The 22,862-nt window shown below is 42.3% G+C and overlaps 1 protein-coding gene across 3 annotated transcripts in view; it reads right to left on the reverse strand.

The window, feature by feature from the left end:
• Window positions 1-9,753: 9,753 nt before the first annotated feature.
• The window catches only part of LOC116941008 (neurabin-2), a 41,499-nt gene continuing 28,390 nt past the window's right edge, over window positions 9,754-22,862 (reverse strand). For 2 of the 3 annotated variants that reach the window (XM_032951541.2, XM_032951542.2), the window contains exons 6-12: window positions 19,692-19,845; window positions 17,513-17,593; window positions 16,502-16,645; window positions 15,524-15,577; window positions 14,717-14,946; window positions 14,143-14,239; window positions 9,754-13,366 (exon numbers count right to left, since the gene is read on the reverse strand). In XM_032951541.2, the coding sequence (XP_032807432.2) occupies window positions 13,199-13,366; window positions 14,143-14,239; window positions 14,717-14,946; window positions 15,524-15,577; window positions 16,502-16,645; window positions 17,513-17,593; window positions 19,692-19,845 (928 nt within the window). In that variant the 3' untranslated portion in view covers window positions 9,754-13,198. The remainder of the gene's footprint in view (window positions 13,367-14,142; window positions 14,240-14,716; window positions 14,947-15,523; window positions 15,578-16,501; window positions 16,646-17,512; window positions 17,594-19,691; window positions 19,846-22,862) is intronic. The other variant, XM_032951543.2, reaches the window with a different exon arrangement.

Raw genomic sequence — 22,862 nt, forward strand, 5'->3', positions numbered from 1 at the left:
GAGCTTGAGAAAAGCCCAACATTGACAAAATGTCACGCGTCAAGATGTTTTAAAAGCTTTCCTCTCTTACATTTTTTTAATGGAAGGATACCATTACTGCAATTTCATAATTATCTTCATTACTATAACAACGCTGTGACCTGACTGAATGAAAATACCACCGCGAGCACGCGGATCTTAATCATTTTAAGTAACACATTTAAGTGCTTATGTCCTTTTTCTTCCACATTTTAATGATGGTCATCTCAGCTGAATACAATGTAAATATTTGTTTTAAGGCATGTATCAGCTCATTGATGCCATGTATATATTTTTTTATTAAGCAGACGAGTCAAATTCAAAGAGCATAAAATATGCAAAGGTAGTAAAAGATTAAAGGTATAAAATGACACGTATAACCAGTACCGAACATTGTGATAGGTGTGATGACACAATATCACCTGCATTGTTAATACAAGTTACATTTTGTACAAGAAGAAAGCCATGCTATTACCCAATATGCATTATTGTGGAACATCATGAATAATAACATATGTAAACAGACCTCTGCTCAGTGTCTTCACATACATAATGGTGGCCTGCTTGTTTACATTATGAGCATTGTGTAAATTCAATGAGGCAGCGTTATAGCTTTTTGAAAGAGCAACCGTTGCTCCGTTATCTTTTTTGCCCCATCCACCCACAGGAATGGCAATGTGACGCCAATTTCGGTGGCTCAGCACAGTGGCTCGGGGCCCGAACAGGTGCACGTCGCATTCAGTTAGGGAGCAGGAGGTGGTGGAGAATGGCCTCCGTGAGATCAGTACTCAGGGGACCCGGCCCCCGTCGACCTGGCTGCCACCATGAGCTTCGCTCAGAAATATCTCAAAGAGACGGTGACCATCGCCTAAAAAAGCACACTTGTTTTTTTTTGCCCTTGCCACGTTATTTATTACTGCAATAAAATGCAATTTGGTTTTTAAGCAGCATCTGATTGCAAGCATATTTAGTCTATGAAATGAGTTATAGGGCTCCATGTGAGACTGTGGGGCTCCATGTGAGTCTATGGATCTTTCTCGTAGTCCATACCATACGATACAGTACAATTTGATTATATATAGCATCTGAATGAAATTGCATCTGAGGATGTTGTACTAATATAGTGGAAAAAGTAAATGTCTGTGACCAAAACAAACTGAACGCACCCGATCTTTTCCTATCTCAAAAGCTTAGCAGGGTTGATCATAGCAGGGTCGGATGGAAAGCTACCTGGGAATAGTTGTAAGCTTGGGTTTCAAGGTGGCTGACGGATGAGAGAACTTCAATGGATTGTTGAATTTGTGCAGAACTGAGTGTTACGCCTCACGTGTGTGGGATTTTTCCATGATTTTTTTATTCGTACAATTATACAAATGCATGAACCTCCTGAAGAGTTGAGACTATGTGAGGCTTTCCTGAGTAAATAAACGACATTCATATATATTAAATGACATCAAATATATATATTTTTTATCTGCTTTAAACATTAAAACAAAAACTAGTTGGTGATACAGCATTGTCAGGGGTGCATACGCACCAATAACAAAAACTCAACACATTCATCAATAACACTCGTTTTCGGCAATGGCTCTTTCCATGTGTTATGAATGGTCAAAATGTCACCGATTACATATTTATTTTCTTTTAAATAAATAAGTGTGATGGCTATTTTAATAAGGATGTATTGTTTTAAAAGGAATTTAAAAAACTATTTGAGAAATCACTGTCATTTATTTTATGGTGTAAATAAACGCTACCTAGAATTCGCTTCCCCCCCCCCCCCCCCCCGGTATTAACTGCACAGTTTCTGTTTTAAAGTGCACTGATGCAGTTGTTGACACTTGCTCCTTTACTGATGCGTAGCGTGGGTTTTCCCTGTGCCAGGTGCCGAGACGAGACGCGGCAGAAGGCCCTCTTGTTCACCAACGGCCGCACGGAGAGCGGGGAGGACGGCAATAAGCGATTGCCCGAACAGGCGGCTGAGATGTTGAAAACCGGGATGTTGTTGATCTTCGCCGTGGCTGTTGGAGAAGGACTTAGCCAGGATGGATTGCTCCGGCTGGTGTCTGGTCAGAATGAGAGCACGGTCCTGGGCAGCACTCTCCGTACTCTAAAGCTCGATATTACCTGTCGCAAGATAGCCCGCACCATCAGCACGCAGCAGCCCCGTGTTGGCGGTCAGGAATAGTAAGTACAGCTGTGTAGGTGTTTATGGTTGCGCTTTATATAGTTCTCCAATGTTTTTTTTGGGTTTTACCACTTGTTGTTGAGCATGATGTCCGACGTTTAACTCCACGTGCTGGTACAACCTGGAAACAGAATGGAAAGACAAAAGAAGCGGCCGCACAATTGTGCTGGACAACTCCTGAGGCGTTTGGTATTCCTTGTTTACTCACACGGTGAAGGGTTATCTATTCGTTTTAGGAGTTATTGTTTCTTATTACAGGCGACACATGAAATTTACAGTCAAGGTGATTCAAGTTAACACTTGGATGGGCAATTAACCATACGCAAGCCGGTCCTAGTCCACTCTATCAGTGTGGAACTACAGATCATCAATGTAATTATGGTGAATCCATGTTATTGGTATCGAAATGTCAGCCTTCGGATTGCTACATCAATTCCTATCATTCTGGACATAGGTGGGAACGTTTTTAATTGGCTGAAGCAAAATAAGTGGGATTCTGTGGACAAATTAGAGGTAGCCACAATTATGGGCCGTACACAATATAAAGTTACGAGGGCACCAAGTGGCCAGACACTTAAAGATTAAAGATACAATTTCGCCCCCTGGTGGAAACAGTGAAGTGCTGATACTCATGCTCGCCAATTTTCATCTCCACATTTGTGACATGTCCCCACCGACACTGCGATCTGATCAATTAACTTCTTGATTAAACAAATGATTTGGTGATGCTGCGTTAGCAATGGTGTACAAGCACAATAAAAAAAACTCAACACAATAATACTGCATAAAAGAAAACATGTATTTGATTACTGAAGGGTGTGTCTATTCCTAAATAGCTTGATATGACAATAAAAAAAACTGATCATAAAACATTTCTAAAATATAATTCTCATCAGGCCCCATGGTGTTAAGTTATCAACTCTCTATGGCCTATTTATGTGCTATGAAGGGCCTTCTTTTCCTTGTGCTCAATCCACGCTTTCGCTCTTTTTCTCTTCTCGCCCCCTTCACTGGAACAAACTTCCCCTCCACATGAAGCAGTCACATTCGCTCATTAGTTTCCGCTCCACACTCAAAACTAAATTATTTTCCCTAGTTCACCCCACGACCCCTTAATCTCCGCCTCATAACCGCCACCGTTACTTTCCCCCTCTTCATATTCTCATTACATGGCTATCACTCATTCCCCATTAATTCAATCCATTCATCATAATTTACTGCCATCAATTTTACTTTCACCGAATTCACGCATCATAGATTTGCCGTTGCTTCATCCCATCTATTTCATTCACCTCATCTCCACCATTACATACATATGTACAATTGTTAATTCTGTGCAAAGCGCCTTCATCAAGGCGCTATATGAATTCCTCTAAGATAAGATGAAACGTCGCCTATTAATAGTTTAGAATTAAGGCCACACATAATGCTATTAACGAATGGATAAAAGTTTCGTTTTATTGAATTCATGTGCAAACCTGACAAATCGTATTGCACTTTGACCCCAATTTCATCCAGGTTTAAAACGCATGCCGTGTGATGACTCTCGTGTTGACGGTGAATTCAATAATGACAATGATTCGGGTTCAATGTACTATGTGCTTTCCGTGGCTAATACAATACATTCACTTTTCATCATTGCGATTGAGGATATAATGGGACACAGTGGTTAAGATGCGCGATAGCCCTCCACGACACAGGCCGCCTATACGTGCAGCAAACAACGGCATTCCACACGTCCATCTACATCGCTGTGACTGTGTTAATCTCCCACGTCGAATGAATGTTACGTCCACATACCTGTCAACCCCATATTCAGTCCCTACCTCATTACAGACAAATTCAGACCGTATTGGTCACCCCGTGCCCCCTTACAAATATCAACGTTCATCCTATAAAGTCCCATCACAAGAGAGAAACACAAATAGAGAAATAAAAAAGTGTCTGTATCGAAAACTCACTTTCCCTGAAGAATACAGTTTTTTTCAGTTTTTCATTTAATTTATTTGGTATAGCCCTGTGAGCCATTCGGCTCTTGAATCGGGTGCAACCGCAACAAACAAAAAACATGAACAAGAAAACATCTTGAAGTGACTATGTGACTGTGCAAACAGAAAATCCAGGGAAAAAAACAGCAAAATATTCCTGAAAAAGCGAGTAAAACGTACGGGTTGACAGGTATGCATCCAACACAACGCACGGACCGTTCATCGTGTCATTATTCCCAACGCACATCATGAGCAGGGGGCTCTGCGTGTTGGCCTCATCGGATCGCAGCGGTAGACCCACGTGGCAGGATACAGAACGAGGAGCCGTGGTTACCATGCGTAATGCTACGGTGAAGAGATCTGGAAACGCCAATAGGCTACATAAATGAAATTTCCCCCCCCCCAAAGGATCAAAGTATAAAAATATAAGAATAGTTTTTTACCCTTTATAGCAATAAAACAACAGTTTTTGATTTAAAGCTTTCGTGACTGCAGTGATTCATATTCTTGGTTCTTTCGGTAAAGTCACGTTGAAGGGAAACAATAAAATAATAAAATATATAAAACGATCAAATTCTCACGACGTTTCGACTGCGACACAAGCAGTCATCATCAGGTGTAAAAAACAACGGCAAGAACATTTTCACACCTGATGATGACTGCTTGCGTTGCAGTCGAAACGTCGTGGGAATTTTATTGTTTTATATATATTTTATTGTTTCCATTCAACGTGAGTTTACCGAAAGAACCAAGAATATAAAAAACAACAGGTGTTAAGATGTTCAAACACCAAATAGAAACCTTTTTCAAGGCATCAAGTACTGCATTAACAACACGTACATGTGATGAACATGCCATCAAACATGTTCTCATAATATATGCATGGTCTTTGAAACTGATTGGCTGACACCAGAGAGAGTCGCCTTCTTTCGGGTCTAGTCTCACCATTGTTAGACCAGAGTACAACGCCAAAAGCCGAACAGTACAAAGACAATGCACTACTATAGCTTGCAAAATGTTTCTACTTGGTGTTTGAACATCTTAACACCTTTTTTATTGTCAGAAAGGGTAAAAACCTATTCTTATTTTTTCATGATCCTTATATTTTCATAATAGGCAACTAAACATAACTTTTTTGTACTTTTCAACGAGACACACTTAAATCTGTTTAAAATACGCCTTTCCCCAGAAATACTTTACAGGAATGACAGCACAGTGAGTGTTTTTTTTTAAGATTAAATATATCTGCGTCGCTCATTAATCTGCGGTTGGAGAAAGCGTGGAACGAAGTCCGCGGCTAAATCTCTTCTGCGGTAAAATAAGCGGACGTCAGTTTTAACACGAAGGCTTTCGCGACCAACATCATCCATAACAGGTTTTTTTGAGGGTTAGATCGCGTAAATATATAAATGCGTCGATAAAGCCGCCACCAGCTGACACAGCCAATTAGTAAAGTTTGTAACGACGTTTCGCCAATGATTACAAGGCCGTAGCTATGGAGTCAACATTGGGCGGTACCAAATCTTCCAGGTCTGGGGGTCCCCCCCCCCCAGAATTTTTTTTTATAAAACGAATTTCCTGCCTAAAAATATAAAAAAATCACTAGCACATAGGATGGACTTTTTACGTATTTTTTTACAATAATGTCTAATAGTATATTGTATTACATTTCTGTTTTTTTTATTTTTTTTACCTTTTCTCGTTTCGTTGTATGTAATGGCAGAGATTAGGGATTAATAAAGTACAACCATAACCACAATCATATAAACAGAAATCTATTTTATAGCAATATATTGGTGGGGTGGTATTTTGAGCATATTTGAATATTGGGGGGGGGATGTGTGTCCCCCAATATATATTACAACCAGCATCATCAGGCGGCAGCCAGAGGTGTGTAAGAACACGTGTTTGCACCCGGAATCTGCAGACGCAGAACGAGGAAATAGATCCTCGCCGTGACTCTCACGGAGACGCTTAAATTAATAAGCGGTGGATAACAATTTTTTTTCAGTTTATTTATTTTGGTATAGCCCTGTGAGCCATTCCGCTATTTTAATCGGGTGCAACCACAACAAACAAACAAAAAACAAAAACACGAACAAGAAAACATCTTTAAGTGACTGTGCAAACAGAAAATCTATGAAAAAAAACAGCAAAATATTCCTGAAAAAAAAACCACCGTACACCGCGCGTCCGCGGTCTGTTTTGTGTTTATCTCGTGAAATATGAAGCGTCAGCGTTGTGGCTACTCCACTTAAAAAAAGAAATAGAGCAACGCGGTAAGTTCGCGCCTGCATGTGAGCAAACGGGATAACGTTACGAAACCAGCAGTGGTTTAGCCGGGGGTGGAGGGGGGGAGCGGCCGAGTACGAATCTGCAGCCTCAGGATCCACGCAAATGGCTCCGTGCCGCCGAGCGAGTCACGTGATCACAACACTTGCTCAAGATGGCGGCGCCCACGGCGGAGCGGCGTGCGGGAGGCGAGGTCGGTTTCGCGCGCTGCTTTTGGTGCAGCGCGGCCCCGCGGCTCGCTTCTTCCAGCTTCTTTCAGCTTCTTCCAGCGTCGATCTCTTGCTAAACTCGCTCAGTTAGCTGCCGAACTCCGCTGATGTGCGTTTTGTATTCGTAGAACAACAAACAAACAAAAACACGCGTCCGGAGAGCATTGTTGTGTGTACGACTGATTAGCCCGTTCGCTTTGGTATTTTTTTTAGAGGTGTAGCCCAATCTGGCGAATACGTTTTGTCATACTGTATAAGCATGTGGAATTACATGGAAATGGATTGCGATGGCAGTGGTGCACACTCACATTAGTATTGCCTCGTAAAAGTGAAGACCTGCCCTTATAGTAAGACCTCGTTTAACGCTGTAAATGCGTTCCTGAAAAGTACCGCTTTGAACAAAAAATGCGCTTTTCGAAAATATTTTAAACCGGGAATAAGGTCCTCATTTTCCACAGGTACTACCGGTCAACTCTGGACGGTTTTGTAACTTTACTTTTAAAACATTATGAAGAGCCACTGCCTGAAACGCCAGCGTGTTGTATTTCTTGGAATAAAGCAACGCCTTAAAAGGCAAAACGATGGTGGCCAAATTCTCAAAAGGTGGAAAGGGTGATGACTTTTCCGAAAGACCTTGGAATAGAGAGGTCAAGAAACAAACAGTAAATTCTGTTTGATGATTCGAAGGAAGGGGTGCCAGCTGGTGAAGGCGAAAGCTCAACATCAGACATCAGGGTCAAAGATCTGCCTTTTGGCGTATAAAGAAATCGATCAGAGTTAATATATTTTTTTAAACGTCCCTAGCCAAACTACTCGCAGCTTCTCGATTGGTGAGCCTTTGTCCATGCCGTTGGACGCTTTTAAATACTGTAATGGTACTCACGTAGGTATTAAATACAATAAATCACGCGTCCATCAGATGGGAAATGCTTTCCTGCAGTCACGAAAGATTCAAATCAAGATTGTGTAATGATAATTTACAGCCCTTTGTCAGTTAACTTGCTTGAAGGCCATGTCGGTTATTGGGGTTTGTATTGCAATATACTGTACAGTATTACAATCTAGCTTTACTACCTGGCTTCGCCCGGGACTTGGATTCACCACGCCCGGCTGCCTTTGTCCCCCAAGTGGTGATGTTCACACACCACACCAGTTACTCGTTTGAGGCTGAGTTGACCTAGGGGAGGCCCAGGACCGGTTCAAATAATCGTCACCGGTGTTGGCCGTGAGCAGGAATCGAACTCGGGTAGCCGGGTTCGTAGCGCAGCGCGCTAACCACTACACTACCGCTCCCCACACACACACACAGACACACAGCGCGCTAACCACTACACTACCGCTCCCCCCACACACAGACACACAGACAGCGCGCTAACCACTACACTACCACTCCCCCACACAGACAGCGCGCTAACCACTACACTACCACTCCCACCACACAGACACAGCGCGCTAACCACTACACTACCACTCCCCCCACACAGACACAAACACACAGACAGCGCGCTAACCACTACACTACCACTCCCCACACACACACAGACACACAGACAGCGCGCTAACCACTACACTACCGCTCCCCCCACACAGGCACAAACACACAGCTCGCTAACCACTACACTACCGCTCCCCCCACACACACACACAGACACACAAACAGCGCGCTAACCACTACACTACCGCTCCCCCCACACAGACACAAACACACAGACAGCGCGCTAACCACTACACTACCGCTCCCCCCACACAGACACACAGACAGCGCGCTAACCACTACACTACCGCTCCCCCCACACACACACACAGACAGCGCGCTAACCACTACACTACCGCTCCCCACACACACACACAGCGCGCTAACCACTACACTACCGCTCCCCCACACACACACGTCCATAAGTACACATACAAGCGCTTGCTGCAGACACACAACTGTCAGGGTACGTACGGCAGTAAACGACTGAAATAATAAAGCAATGCTGCGCGAAGAACGCCTTAGACCTGCAACACATTTGTATGGCACTTTACTCGTGGAGGGTTGGGGGGGGTGATGCGTGACATGAGCAGGCACGCGCCGTTACACTTCCGCATGCGGGTGACATGACAGAGGTGACGTCACAACTCACTTGCCGTGCAAAATATATGCATTATTGCGCCCCTCCAAAAAAATATACAAAAGTCTATTTTTATAATTTTTGCATGGTGTACAGTCTGGAAAGTACCCACATGGGAAATTTAAAGTTTGTTGCATGTCGGGAAGTACGCTAAAAATTTTGAACAGACACACATTTACAAATTTCCCTTATATATTATAATGGATTTACACAATAATGTAGGTTAAACCTCTGCCAATGAAATTAGTAACTTCCTTGGTAAAGACAAGCTTAAAGCGATACATAAAGCTCCAGTAGAACCTCGAACTGGGAGATTGTGATCTAGGTTCAATCCCAAAAAGATACATTTGTTTTATATGTGGCAATTTATTACAATCCAATCATAGCAACCGCTATTGCAATCGGAGCATGCATGAATATCGTACAATAGTTATAGTAAATTCTACTCGTGAAAATGTATTGAGTTCATTTGCAGACACTGACCCGGCCAGGTACAGTAATGTAAAATTTCCACAACTGGATAAATTTACAATTAAGATACGTATTTTTTTTAGCAGGGAGAAAATTTGAAATTAATGTTATTAACCTATTGCTTTATATTGTCTTACTGTGATACAGTATTTTTTAAGTTACCATCACTGACTTTTAACTTTAAAGACTAGCCACTGAGCAAACCTTTACAACACATCTAGGAGTTGAAAACAAACATGGGTTGTGTACTTTAAAAAATGACTAATTAGCTTCATACGGTTTTTTTTTGTTTTAAACGAGACAAATCTGCATCAATGCGATGAAAAGTACTGTACCTATAATAGTTACTTAGTTTTAGATTTGTTGCTCATGTTGGGCATCAAATACACTCTACACATTTCCCAAAGCAATGTGTGTACTGCTGCAATTGCAAAGATCGCTTACAAACGACGAATGATTAAGTTACAATCTGGTTATTTTCGGGGTTTTTTTTATTGAGGTTTTGTTCATGTTGAATACAAATCCACATTAAAGTACAAGGAACACATGGGCACGGCGGAAGTGCGTTGTCTCATGCCGGCTAAAACCTAATGGGATGAAACACAGCAAAACCCATCACCAACCAGTGGTGGGAAAGTGAGGATTCACAAGACCAAAGCCAAGCCAAACACACGCCCCGCCAGCGTGGGAGGTGTTGCTCTAATGCTCATAAAAGAGGAGATGGAGAAAGAGCGACACTGACTCAAAGCTTGTATTGAAAATCATGCATGAGCCATATCTAACCCTAGTCTTCAACCTAACAAATCACTTAAATGATCGCAACTAACCACAAATCTCACTCAAACTTTAATTCTAACCCTTACCATAGTGCTCATTCTAACCACAACCCTCTTCCGGAACCTTAGTCACCCCAAAGTCAGAAATCTTAAACCAAACCCTCTTCCTTACTCGATGATGCCAACATCCTTTGAAAACCGATGTCTTTGTAAATAAAAATGGAAAGAAATTGGGAATTGCTTTCACATTTACCTGCTATTTCTGAGCATGTAATTTTAAACTTTACAATGCCACACTTAATAGATTCGGTAGGGGCTTGCACGGAAGGCACCATGCCCAGTACAGTACTCACCTCTCCTGATCTTGGCTTGAGTTTATGTTTGAGCATGGGAAGATGTATCCCAAAATTAAACCTCCACCACTGGTACATTATTTTCCTTTCACATCCATACGTGTTTCACACTCGGTGCAATCAATTACCAAACACTTTTTCACCACACAAGCTAAGATATTTACAGTTTACCATTACACTGAAAACGGGGATATTAAAAATGATAGAAATAATAATTTAATGGAGTTGATAAAAAACCTCACATTGCTACTGTACCAGAATGACCAATATTTAAAATGGTCTTGTAAATATCTTAACGTTAACTTTTCAGGTATCTTCTACATTGACAGATGAACAAACAGTAATGGCAATAACTGGAATGAAACAGGAAACCAACAGTAAATATTGTAATACAACTAGTTTATAATCTTATTTTGTTTTACAAGTCCGTTATTATCTTTCAGCTAAAGCTTATAGTTTTAACCGTGGCCAATAGAAATCTGATGACGCACCAACTCCATTGAACATAAATTTGGTTAATCTTTGGATTAACTGGCAAAAAGCATACACTTAAAAAAATGTATTTTTTTTGCTTTTGTTAATATCACTTTAAGGGAAATTGGTCGTGAAGCAGATTTCTAATCTGGCCTGGTTGTAACCCTGCATTTAATCGACTTATTCAGGACCCACAAGACGGCCATCATCACGCAAAGGTACCCCTCCAAATGAGAGCAGAATGATCACAGCACTGAGTGTGCAAATGCCTCACGAGTCACAATAGAAACTCGCAGACACAACCAACGACGCAATTAAATGAGCCATTTATAAACACCACTTCCATGACATCTGCTCAGGTTAAACATTTTAGTGACTGCTGCAATGAACAAGAGCTGCAATGAACAAGAGCTGCAATGAACAAGAGCTGCAAATACCACCGCTTTGCTGAAATCACAATTCTGCTTCAGAGGTTTTACAAGGCAGCTTCACATGTACAAACTTTTTTTCTTTACGTACGAAAAATTCATAATATACAGAAATTTTGCTGTCACTGCCCGATTAACTGTAATCCTCAAAGCTTGTATTTCAAGAACTTATTTTAAAAGATAGGTCTGAGATGTCAGTTGCACACATAAAATAATTTCAATAAGCAGAAACGTACAAGAGACATCACAATTTATATAAAAATGTTATGCAGTTTTTACAGCATTTTAATACTGTTGACATCTAGCTGGTTAATTTAGTGATTAAGAGTCAATACTGAAGCTACCATAATCTAATAACAGCAGTGCAACTACCACGCACTAAAGCAATGCTGGCGCAAAACAACAATTTCAAAGAGCTTTGAGAAGTTAAGAATATCCTTGTTAATGGCTTGAGGAATGTATACATAACAGTTTTTCTTCCCAAAGCAACCAATCAATCTCTAAAAGCCTGTATTCTACCAGCCACAAATTGTGTGCTCAACGCTACAGTATAGCCCATGCAAAAATGGCAGCATTATGGCATATGTCAAGAGCAGGAAAATAAAGTAAAAAATAACAAGACAATAAACATGGTTTAACTAGCACAGAGCACAATTGTTTCCACAAACTTATTTACACACAACTATCCTTATTTGTTCTGATTGTAATCTGACTATAGTACAACAACGTGCATACTATTTGTGTGGTCTAAATAACAGCGATTGGTTGCTCACTGCTGTCGTCTATGGTCAATGTTCGTGATGTTTAAGTGCCCCCAAATTATATTCTTAGTTTTTTCGGTAAAGTCACGTTAGTTATGCTTCTCTTTTCAGATGCATCAAGCATCTGATTTCCAATTTGAATCAAACATAAGTGGTTTGCGCGCAGCTTATATCTCGTATACGCAATGTACACCTTAGCTGCAACCAGGAGAAACAAAACAATATATTAGATATATTACAGAAAATGTCACAACTTAAGACGACACCCAACGAGGCATACAGACGACACATGGCTTAAACTATAATGTACCTTGGAAAGCCTGTTATTGATCTTCAAGTGTTCAAACTGAAGTTGCAGAACTTTTTAAAGTTTTGATTCTTTTCATCTGAATACACTTTAAATAAGAACATTTAAAAATCCGAATCTGTTAGGAGCATTATGTACCAGTTTTATAGTAACAGGATGCCTCCACATCATCGGCATGAAGAACACTACAAGCAGAAAATAAGTGCCTGAAACAAAAACAGCACCGTCAACGTTTAATTTCAAAGCGAGAACATTTAATCACCCAACAACACTATTGCTGGGGCAAAAAAAAGCATTATTTTCCATTAAATACACAGCTAGAAAGCTTTCTTAATATGGTCCCTAAATTTGTATCCACCAAAACCAAGAAACACTGCCTTGGTTACGTTAATATGAAAATGTGCTTCATACTGCACTTGAAGACACCCAATACTGCTTTATTGTTGGTGAAAAAATCCTGAAATTGTCCACTTAAGTCAAGCAAACATTCCTTTTTAATGCAAAAAGTGTTACATTTTTTTTTCTTTTGTGTCGAGCATCTTTCGCACGTAAAAAAAAAAATGCAGTCCAGTGCTCAATTTTTTCGACCTCATGCGAAGTTCCGCCAGTCGTGAGCGCACACGTGGTTCGCGCGCGTGGCTCGCGCAAGGAGACACGATGATGATAGCGGTGTCGGAAAGGCTGTCGCACAACTAGCGGCACTCATGCCTGCGCAGCGCTGTCACGGGGACGCGGCGGGCACCGTCATTGATTTGGGGTGATGTGTGCGGAGGTCACGGCAGGCAACGGCCCCCAGAGGGCGGTGGGAGAGGGGGGGCGTCACTCTGTCCCCACCACCGCTGCTGGTTCCCCGTTGGTGCCACCGACCGTGGCGGACTCCGGCTCGTGCGACGGGGAGGGTGGGAGCGTCACGTCGGCCTTGCTGCCGGGGTCCTGCTGGGGATTTCCACCTGGGGGCCTCCCCAGCTCTCGTTCCAAATCCACTATCTGTGTACGTGGCAGAGGGGCACACATTTACAAATGTACGTTACTTACTCTAGAACTCCCGATACAGGAGGTTATTCTGCCAGCAGTGGCGCAATTAAGTAATTGCAGGGTTCTAACTTTATATTTTAATAACACGTGCCTGTGCCTATGAGAGCAATAAATGCTCGTGCTAAAAAAAACTCACTCTAATTACCCCAAACAGCAATGCACAATTATTAACATAATCGTCTATGATCAAATTATCTGGAAAATGCGAGATCTCAGAAGCGAAGTAGGATTGAGCCTCGAAATTGCTGGATGGGTGACCACCATGCACACACAGAGGTTGCCAGAGCTCACTGGGCTACGTGGTGGGCAACAGAGGGTAGTGTCTCAAAATCCATTGTTTTGCCGCACTCGTATGCTTCGACATGTATGCTCCTGACCATCAACCCAAAGTGACCAGCCACGACCAGCCACAACCCGCAGACATGGGAAGGCACTCATCCAGCAATGGATTGACATGTACACGTGCATATGTACAGTATATGTTTCATATACTAGGTGTGATTGTAAACTTTTTAGAAAGCACCCCATGAAATATTTAAACATACTTTTTAACATATACTGTCAGTATCTGTCTAACAAACAAAACTATCCATTGTCACAGCAAATTCGCTACTTGAGATATGAGACAAGGATGGTATGCTACTCAAGATGGGAAGCTGTACATAAATGACAAACTGTAGAACGTAGTCAATGTTTCATGTTCAAACGTTGGTAGTGCTTGCCCTTACCCGGCTCTGCAGAGTTTGTATTTTTTTCCCAAACTCCTCTTCCATTTCCGAAAGCTTTTTATTCTGCGTTTCGTCGCGCTTTGCAAAATCAGTTTCCCTGAGAAAAAAGCAGATCACAGTAAATACACTTTCAATAAATACACTTACATAACAACACATATTTTATCAAATTAATGCTTATGTTTTAATACATTAATTATATATATATATGCCTGTATTACAAATCCAATTGGTTATTGCCACTCTCTTGCATCGCCATGTCATTTGAATTCAAGGCAGGAGAAATTCCATTTCGAAGCAAATCGTTCACATAAAATTGGCCACACAAAACAATGGAAGTCGTAACACAAATGGTGTGTGGCCCTAGAGTTGCATCGCACTAATTCCCTCTCAAATGGCAGTTGTTTAAGGTCCACCAGGAGTCTCTAATGTACCTCGGGCTTTGGACAATCAGGCTACACCCACGCAGGCAGGACACCGCGCCCGAGACTAGTCGAGACAGGCGCGTGCGTTTATTCATCGGCTGGCGAAAGTAATTTAGAAAAAAAGGGTTGTGTGGAATGCGCAGGCTCACTTTTGCTGGTACTCCTTGATGAGCTTCTTTGCCTTGTTGTACTTCTTCTCCAGCACCTGGTACTGGGCCTGGCTCTCCTTGAGGTGCTCGTTCACGCTCTGGCACAACGTCTGTGCCTCGAGCCAGTAGCCCTCGAGCTTGCTCATGCGCTCGGCGTTTTCCTCCATGTTCTGCTGCAACTGCAGTCGCTCGGTCTCCCAACGTTCCTTCTCATCCTCGGTGTACGCCAGCTGGTTGGAGAAGCAGGAGGATTAGCACCATGCAAGCGAATGGGGAAGCAAAAAGTAAAAAATACAGATTGACTGACGATGAATTCCTTCATTATATTACAGTGAACGCCCCATTATCCATGTGCAGATTATCCGCGATGTTGATCAACTCGGCTCATCCTTGCCCTTTACTAGCACTGTCTTAATTATTAACCGGCTCTTCACTGATAGAGGCTTAACGACTCAATGGGCTCATGTAACTACATACATTTTAGAAAAGTAAAACGATTGCTGTTAAGAAACAATAAAACACATAGATGACACATTCCACGCCTTTATCCCCATTCTACATCAGTAAACGATAAAATAGTTTATATAGCCTAATTTACGTATGTTTGCATTAAACAGTGTTTTATCCAGGCAATCCCTACCTGCCCCAGACAATTGAGAGTTACCAGTAGCTTCATTTTATTCAGTAAAGCAAAGCTCTATTAAGGCACTTGCATGTTGGGATTTGTAATAATAAATACAATCCTCAAAATTATCACACAAAGGTCAACGAAATCATCAATGAAACGAGTAAAAAATAATGTCCAACCTTCTTCTTTAACTTGGAAATTTCAGCCTCCGTGACAGCATGTTTGATCCTCAGCTGGAAATAGAATGTCGCAAATAAAAATAATATTAAACTCTGCTTTTAATTTCTATAAACAGGGACATTGACAAAATTACAGAATGATAAAATTAAGGTTGAAAGTTATTTTCTTCAGAACAAAAGGGGCTTCTATTTCAAACCTGAAATTCAACACATTGGTCAATAACTCTGTGGCCTTAAAACGAAATGCATATAATAGGCAACATTTTGGGAAATGGTCCTTCATTTAGGCAGTGTTATTGACTAATGTGTTGAGTTTTTTGTCAATTATGCTTTTGCACCACTGTCAACGCAGCATCACAATATAAGGCAGCATCACAGTTTGATTCCAACTTGGATGCCTGTAAGCACAAACATTGTACATTTAAAATTCCCAATCTCCCATCATACATGTAGCAATTATAGAACAATAGTAACAGTCATGCTGCAGAACATTAAACCAACACAACCCTTTGTCAATCCACTGCTGGATGACGGCCTCCCCACATCTGTGCAGGTTGTAAAGATTAATTTATCATATTTTACTACGCTGATCAATGCGGGCAGAGAGCATAAGTGTACGAGCTTACAAGTACAGAAGAGCAATAAAAATTGCTGCACTACCCACTACTACCCAGAACAGAATCCTGCAAGCCCTATGACAGCCTGCTTGTGCATAATGGTCATCCAACCAAGGGCTATATATTCAGGCTCCACCCATACTTAGTTTTTAAGACAGGGCGCATTCCAAGTAATATGGTTTTAGCATATATGAATGTATATTGAACTTATTTCACACCGTACATAACCAACCGTGCTAATCGGAGGTGTGGGGGGGGGGAGAAGGACAACAAACTAAACACAAAAAGCTGTTCTAAGGAAATGAGTTTTCAATTTAGAAATTAGCGGCATGGGCTGCTGATTAAGCACATGAGTCCTCACCTCCTGGAACTTGCGGGCGAGCGTGCTCGTGTCCATCTCGCTGGGCGACAGCATGCCGTCCCCCTCGGGGAGGTCAAACACCTCGATGGCCAACCTCCCGGCGTCCGCACCCTCTTCGTCCTCGTCCGTCGCGTACTCGCCCGTCTGCCCACGGCACGGCAGCGTTATTATACGTCGCCCGTCACCACCAATCAATTTGGCGCGTACAGTCAACGAATTCAAACTCGTTAAACGCGGCATCGTGGCTGCGGGCAAGTGTGTGCACGTGCACACGCCTGTGGTGGTCACCGCAGTGTGCGTCGCGTTCTCAATGCCCCCACAGAGAAGCTTACAGGGGACCGCAGCGAGAAGCGCCGTTAATTATCGACGACAAACAGGAGGCAGCGTTTTCTGGACCGAGGCAGCAGCGTTCTGCGCATTTCCCGAAAGGTTAAAACAATGGCGATGTCAAGCAAAAGAGTCAGCCCAGTAATTCCATCCAGCATGTCCAAGACCAGGGGTGGAGAAACGTTTTATTCCGGACTTTCAAATACCTTTTGTGGTCAAACAAACATTAAGCATTGAAATTAGTGCAACCATGATGCTTGCAGTGATGAACAAATATCGTTTGTGGGCCTTTTCGGATTGGTAAGTTTTGTGTGGCTGTAGGCCGTGTCCAGTCCGCACACCATAGGTTCTCCCACCCCTGCCTTCGAAAAACAGATTCTTGCATAACTTCCATCGTAATACAATTTGTTAGTAACCACCAATGATACGCACTCACGCAAACATGGGAAGGTTTTCCTCCATTTCATAGAATTTCCATGAGGCTGTAACAATCAGCGAATACTCGCACAGCAGGACATTTGCGAGGCATGGCCATGAGCACAATAAGCACTGAAAATGAATTTAGATTAGCAGGGTTAAATCGCCATAGAAAGCTCCCAGCATTTCCTAGATTCAGAAAGGGCAGAAGCAAAGACATCGCACAGACATAGATATCGGGCGAGCGCTATGTGGAAGGACACAAACCTGAATCCCCCTGCGATTATTGTTGTTGTTATTGTTGTTGCCGTTGTCTCGGTCGTAGCAGCCATAGGCTAGTTGCTGCCACTACAAGCGGGTGGGATGGAGAGGGACGAGGAGCACATGCAGTCATCGACTTATTGGGAAAGAAGGAACTGGAGGGTTTATATGGAATGCGATTATTACCGCATTCTTACATCAATAATTAAAAAAAGGAATTACAGAATCAAATTAAATGCAAACAAGTTTTGGTAAAAAATTGAATCAGATAATGAATGGTACATAATATACAGCCCTTTATTAATCCACTGCTGGATAGAGGTCTCCCGTTGCCTTTCAGTCATGTGGATTGTTTGACTCTACGTCATCAAGATGGTCAGTGCAGCATGGTGAAGGAGGTGACCAAGGACCAGTGTGGATATCACTCGCCACTGATGTTAGCCGTGGCCAAGAATTTAACTCAGATTGCTGGAGTCGTAGATCAATGAGCGAACCACTGCACCGCTGCTCCTTCCCCACTGAAACATGTGAACTTGAGGGATTATTAAACATGTATTTAAAAAAAAACCAATATATAAGATAAAGGCATGAAGGATCAGCATACAATGATGCAGGGAATTAAAAAGAACAGCATCTTATGGCATTGTGGAAATGACATTGGATACAAAAGTGGAAGAAAAAACACAAGATGGTGCAGATTCAAAATGCACTTCTCAAAGCATAAAACCCTCTTTGTGACCATCATTGTTTACAATCCTTCCAACCATGGCTTAGCGTTAAAAAGCCCCACACTGTCCGAGATGACAGCCGGCAGTCGATGCACAACAGGACTAACAGGTCCTGAGTAATGTCGAGCCAGCACAAAGGCACTTGGGAGTTATTTGTTATACAGGAGTACAAAGTGGCGGACTGGCATTTCATTTGGGTGATAGGGTGCCAATTTCCTTAATATATTTTCCAGTTCTGAGGGTTCAAAAAACATTTGTTTGGTTACCAAGTGATGAACATCGCGAGCGCCACAGGGTATGTGAGAAAGTATAAGAACCCCTGGTGTGGATAACAGGCAATTTCAGGGCTCTCGGGGGTAGTTTTGTGATATTACATTCCTGGAGCTGGACTGTCATGTGGTGATGAACTGCTGTTGGCAAGAGTTCCAAATTAAATATTGTTCACCAACAAGCAAAACTGAAGTATACTTTTTCTGAATGATTTCTTTACTACCGATTAAGATGCCACTGAGATTAAAAGTATATTTTAAAAGGGAGCCCATGTGGAAAAAAGGAATGGTTTTATTAACTTCACTTATGGTGACATGGTCTGCATTGGCTGTAAAAAAAAGGGGATGTGTATAAGGGCATGGCAAAAATATCCCAGTAGCCCAAGCAGCATGTGCTTAACAGGTTGTGTGTTTATCGCTCGCTGCAGAGGTTCACAGTTCGAATCCAGTGGCTTAACCAGAAACATTCGCGGCCGTCTGCTTCATAGTGGATGTTAGAGATCCTTTGACATCAATCACAAGAATGGGGGCCATTGTGTGCCGACATCATGCTCCAAATTTTCTACATTGGAAAATTACCCCCAATTTACTCAATAGGAATATACGTGGAAATTGTCACCACTTACTTTGAAAACTCGGCAGGACCCTCCTGAAAATTAGTGCAATAATGAAAATGATGAGCCCATGGAAGAGCCAATGATGACATCTGAATATTAATAGCTGGATCAACCGTGATCATAGAACAGGGCAGCTGCCTATGAACCCACAGTGACTGGAGGACCATTCCAACACAGAACTGAGAGTGAGGCACGACAATATTTCCCCTCGCTCACGGTTAGGGGTTAATATGAGAGACGGCAGCAAAGATAGGCGTTTAGTGGAGTGTATGTGCGTGTCTCAAGAGGAGAAAAATGAGACTGAAACGTACATCCACGTTGAGAGAAAACGAAGCGGCCTGTACGGGGGAGGAAACAGTTATGGGAGGTTAATGCGTGGAGCAACCCCTGCACAGTAATGAGGAGCTAAGTGTTAGGTCTACAGAAGGAAGGGAAATTCACTTCCCCAGGAATCGATGGTCGATACGCAAAAGTGGCCACCGCGTAAAAAAAGGCGGCTTTAAACGAGACTGTTGCCAATCGATACGTTGTGTGGTGTTTCCTGCCCCATGCGAGCTCCATCCCAACTCACCTCCTCCTCTTCGTCATCATCGTCCTCGTTGTCGTGGTAGCGGGCGTACTGCTGCTCCAGAAGCTCCCTCTGTCGCCGCTCCTGCTCCAGCGTCTGGCTGATGAGCCGTGCAACCTCGCTCTCCTGGCCCGGGCGCTCACGTCCAATGCGAAATCTGCACCCCCCCCCCCCCACCACCGTCATGGTACGCACCAATATCAAGTCAAGGTTATTTTGTTTAACCAGGTGAGCGCTCAAACAGACCGGGATAGTCCAATGTGCAAGCAAATGGGACTCAGACTAAAAACAAAGCCCCAAAGTACAAGTCGACTCAGGCAGATAATTTTTAGACTGATCATATTTCTATACTCATTACAATTACATGACAAACAATAAACAGATATGTACTGATATGTATTAATGCACGCCAGGACTCAGCAGTCCGTGTCAACATGTGCTAACTAGCGTTTCCGCGATATAATCTTACATGATATGATGCCAAATTTCACGATGACGATTACCACTATCAGTTCCCCATAACTCTGCAAACAAAAGTTTTTGAGCTTTGCTGAACTTTGAGTACGGAAAAGAGGTTACTGAATTGCAGTTCACCAAATAATCCTGCCGCAAGTCTTTCTAATTGTTACAAATTCATCATATATAGTTCACATACATAATTACTAATTAATCACATTGCTTTGCATGATGTCAATTACTCCCAAAACATTTTTTCAAAGTATTTCTAGATTTGAAGCTTTCGTGACTGCAAGGATTCATACTCTTTGGTTTTTTCGGTAAAGTCACGTAGATAAAATAAAAATAAAATAAATGAAAACAACTAAATTAAATCACGACGTTTCAGAGGCAACACAAGCGCCTGTCTTCAGGTAGAAACCGTCACAGCAAAATTGCTGTATCAATTGCTGCTTACTTTATTTTACCTACGTGACTTTACCGAAAAAAACAGAGTATTTTAAAAAGTACTCATTTCAATCGATAAGAGATATTTACATCTTTCATTACTGAAGTTTGCTATTTTTATATATATTGTCAGGAAATTAAATAAACAATGGAGCGGCAATAATTGCAACCTAACAATATTTAGCAAAACAGACGATACGATTATCGTGGATCTCATGTCGTACGATGTATCGCGGTATCGTCAGCAGCAACTCTCATGCCAACGTACACCATTGTGCAAGGACTATGCTTTGTGAAAGGAAGATATCGGGCATGGAGGCTATCTATTCCATTACATGTTGACCAACAACATCTGCTACTGCTGCTTAAAATTACGGACCATGTCTCGCAGCAGAACTGTCCAACTGAACAATCTAGCCGAGCTCATGAGCGACTCGTGGTTTATTTATTTTAAACTCTTGCTTGAGGTGGACAACCATGTTTTAAGCGGTATCACTGCCCTTGTTTACAACAAGACTCCATTAAAAACAACCTATTTAAATATTTACGCGAGGTAGCTACTCAAAGACAAGGGGTTGTTGTCATGAGCATACTCTGTTTTATATGTTCATGCACTCTTACCGACTGTTGGTTCTTATTAATTTACCGACAAAACACTGGCTGTGCCAAAGCAAGGCCAGGTACAGTGGAAATGATGTTCCGAATGAAAGGTTGCTAAAGGCACATCAGCTTCACCTTGCCACCGTTGTGGCCAAAACGAGGGTTTGACCGAGCGGAGTTCAGTTTCAGGAAATGAGCAGCCGTCTCGTGTTGCAAGGGAAACCCCAAATGCTCAGTTTTATATTTGAAAACTTTCCGCACAAATAATCATATATGCCTCAGAGTACGCGTATTATCGTAAACGTGACGGGAGTGTAACATCTTGCAGTGCAAATGTGATATGTAATTGTGTTTTCAGAAAATTGTCAAGATACTCTTATCTGAATAAATATAATTTGTAAATCATATTAAAGTATTACAATGTCAGCAGGCTACGTTTAAGCATGGCAAGATGAAATTCCCAAATTATGTTTGCAGAATTGCTTCGCTACGCTTTGCGTGTAATGTTTATTAATATAAAATACCGCAAAAACGCAAATTTTCTCTCCAAGCTCAGGGGGCACAGTAACGCTCAAGCCAGCACTGAACAGGGCAAGTTTCCATAACGCATTTTATACTCGAGCAGTAAAGGCCCAGACCGTGCGGTGGTTCTGCATTTCACTCGGATCCAGTTGAAATTAAAATACAAAGGAGAACCAGGGCAGCCCAAGGAAGGCACAATATCCAAATCAAGAGCCAACCTGTGCCAAGTGTGGAGGGAGGGGGGGGGAGGGGGGCAGGTTTTTGCTCTAAATCGTATGTCTCGCCACAAAAAAAAAAGATTTCTGGACATTTTCTAGTAGTTTTGTTATACTAATCTCAGATTACGGGATGCCAATGCAGGTCAGACGGACAAGAGAGGATGATTGGAAAAGGCAATACACAGTGCTCGTGCGAGTCAGCGTCAGCTCCGCTTATTTTGTGTGCGCAAGCTGGTGTCGTACAAAGCGTAGACCGCCGGCACAGTAGCAGGTTTTTTTTTCTCTCCTTATTTGGCCAGGAAACTAAGCTACACAAAAAGCTCTCATTGGCAAACTGCACACATTAATATAAGTAAATAAACAAATAAACGCATGTATTTGCATAATCCCCAGAGCCTTGGATAACGGGAGGTTTGCGTGCGGGTGGGTCAGTTGGTTCGGCAAACCAAGAGACGTGAATGGACAGATGGGTCCTGGTATCAGCAAAGGGGCACTGGACAGGGCATGTGAAGGCGGCGACTTGTTTATTTAGCTGGGTCATCAAAAGTCATGACATCTATCGAGGGAAGTAACACAACTCTGCTAACCCTACCCATCCTCTGACTCAACTGCATTGGCTTAATAACAGCGAACATCGCAAGGCTGTCAACCAGTGCTTGTTACCAGCCCAGAGATGTGAAAACAGGAGGCTGTACAGGTGCAGAGCGTGCAAAGCAAACGACTGCATTTCTCAGCCGGTTAATGCCAAGTCCAAACACGTGTGCGCTTAATCTAATGCAGCAGCAACAACAATAATTTAACACGTAGGCTTTTGCGACCAATACCATCCATAATACAGTTTTTTTTGGGTTAGATCGCGTAAATATAAATGTGTCGTTAAACCCGCCACCACCCGACACAGCCAATTAGTAAGGTTTGTTACGTAAACAGA

Source organism: Petromyzon marinus, chromosome 10 (genome assembly GCF_048934315.1).
Source record: "Petromyzon marinus isolate PM22_M1 ecotype Great Lakes invasive population chromosome 10, UKy_Petmar_22M1.pri1.0, whole genome shotgun sequence".
NCBI classification, from domain to species: domain Eukaryota; kingdom Metazoa; phylum Chordata; class Hyperoartia; order Petromyzontiformes; family Petromyzontidae; genus Petromyzon; species Petromyzon marinus.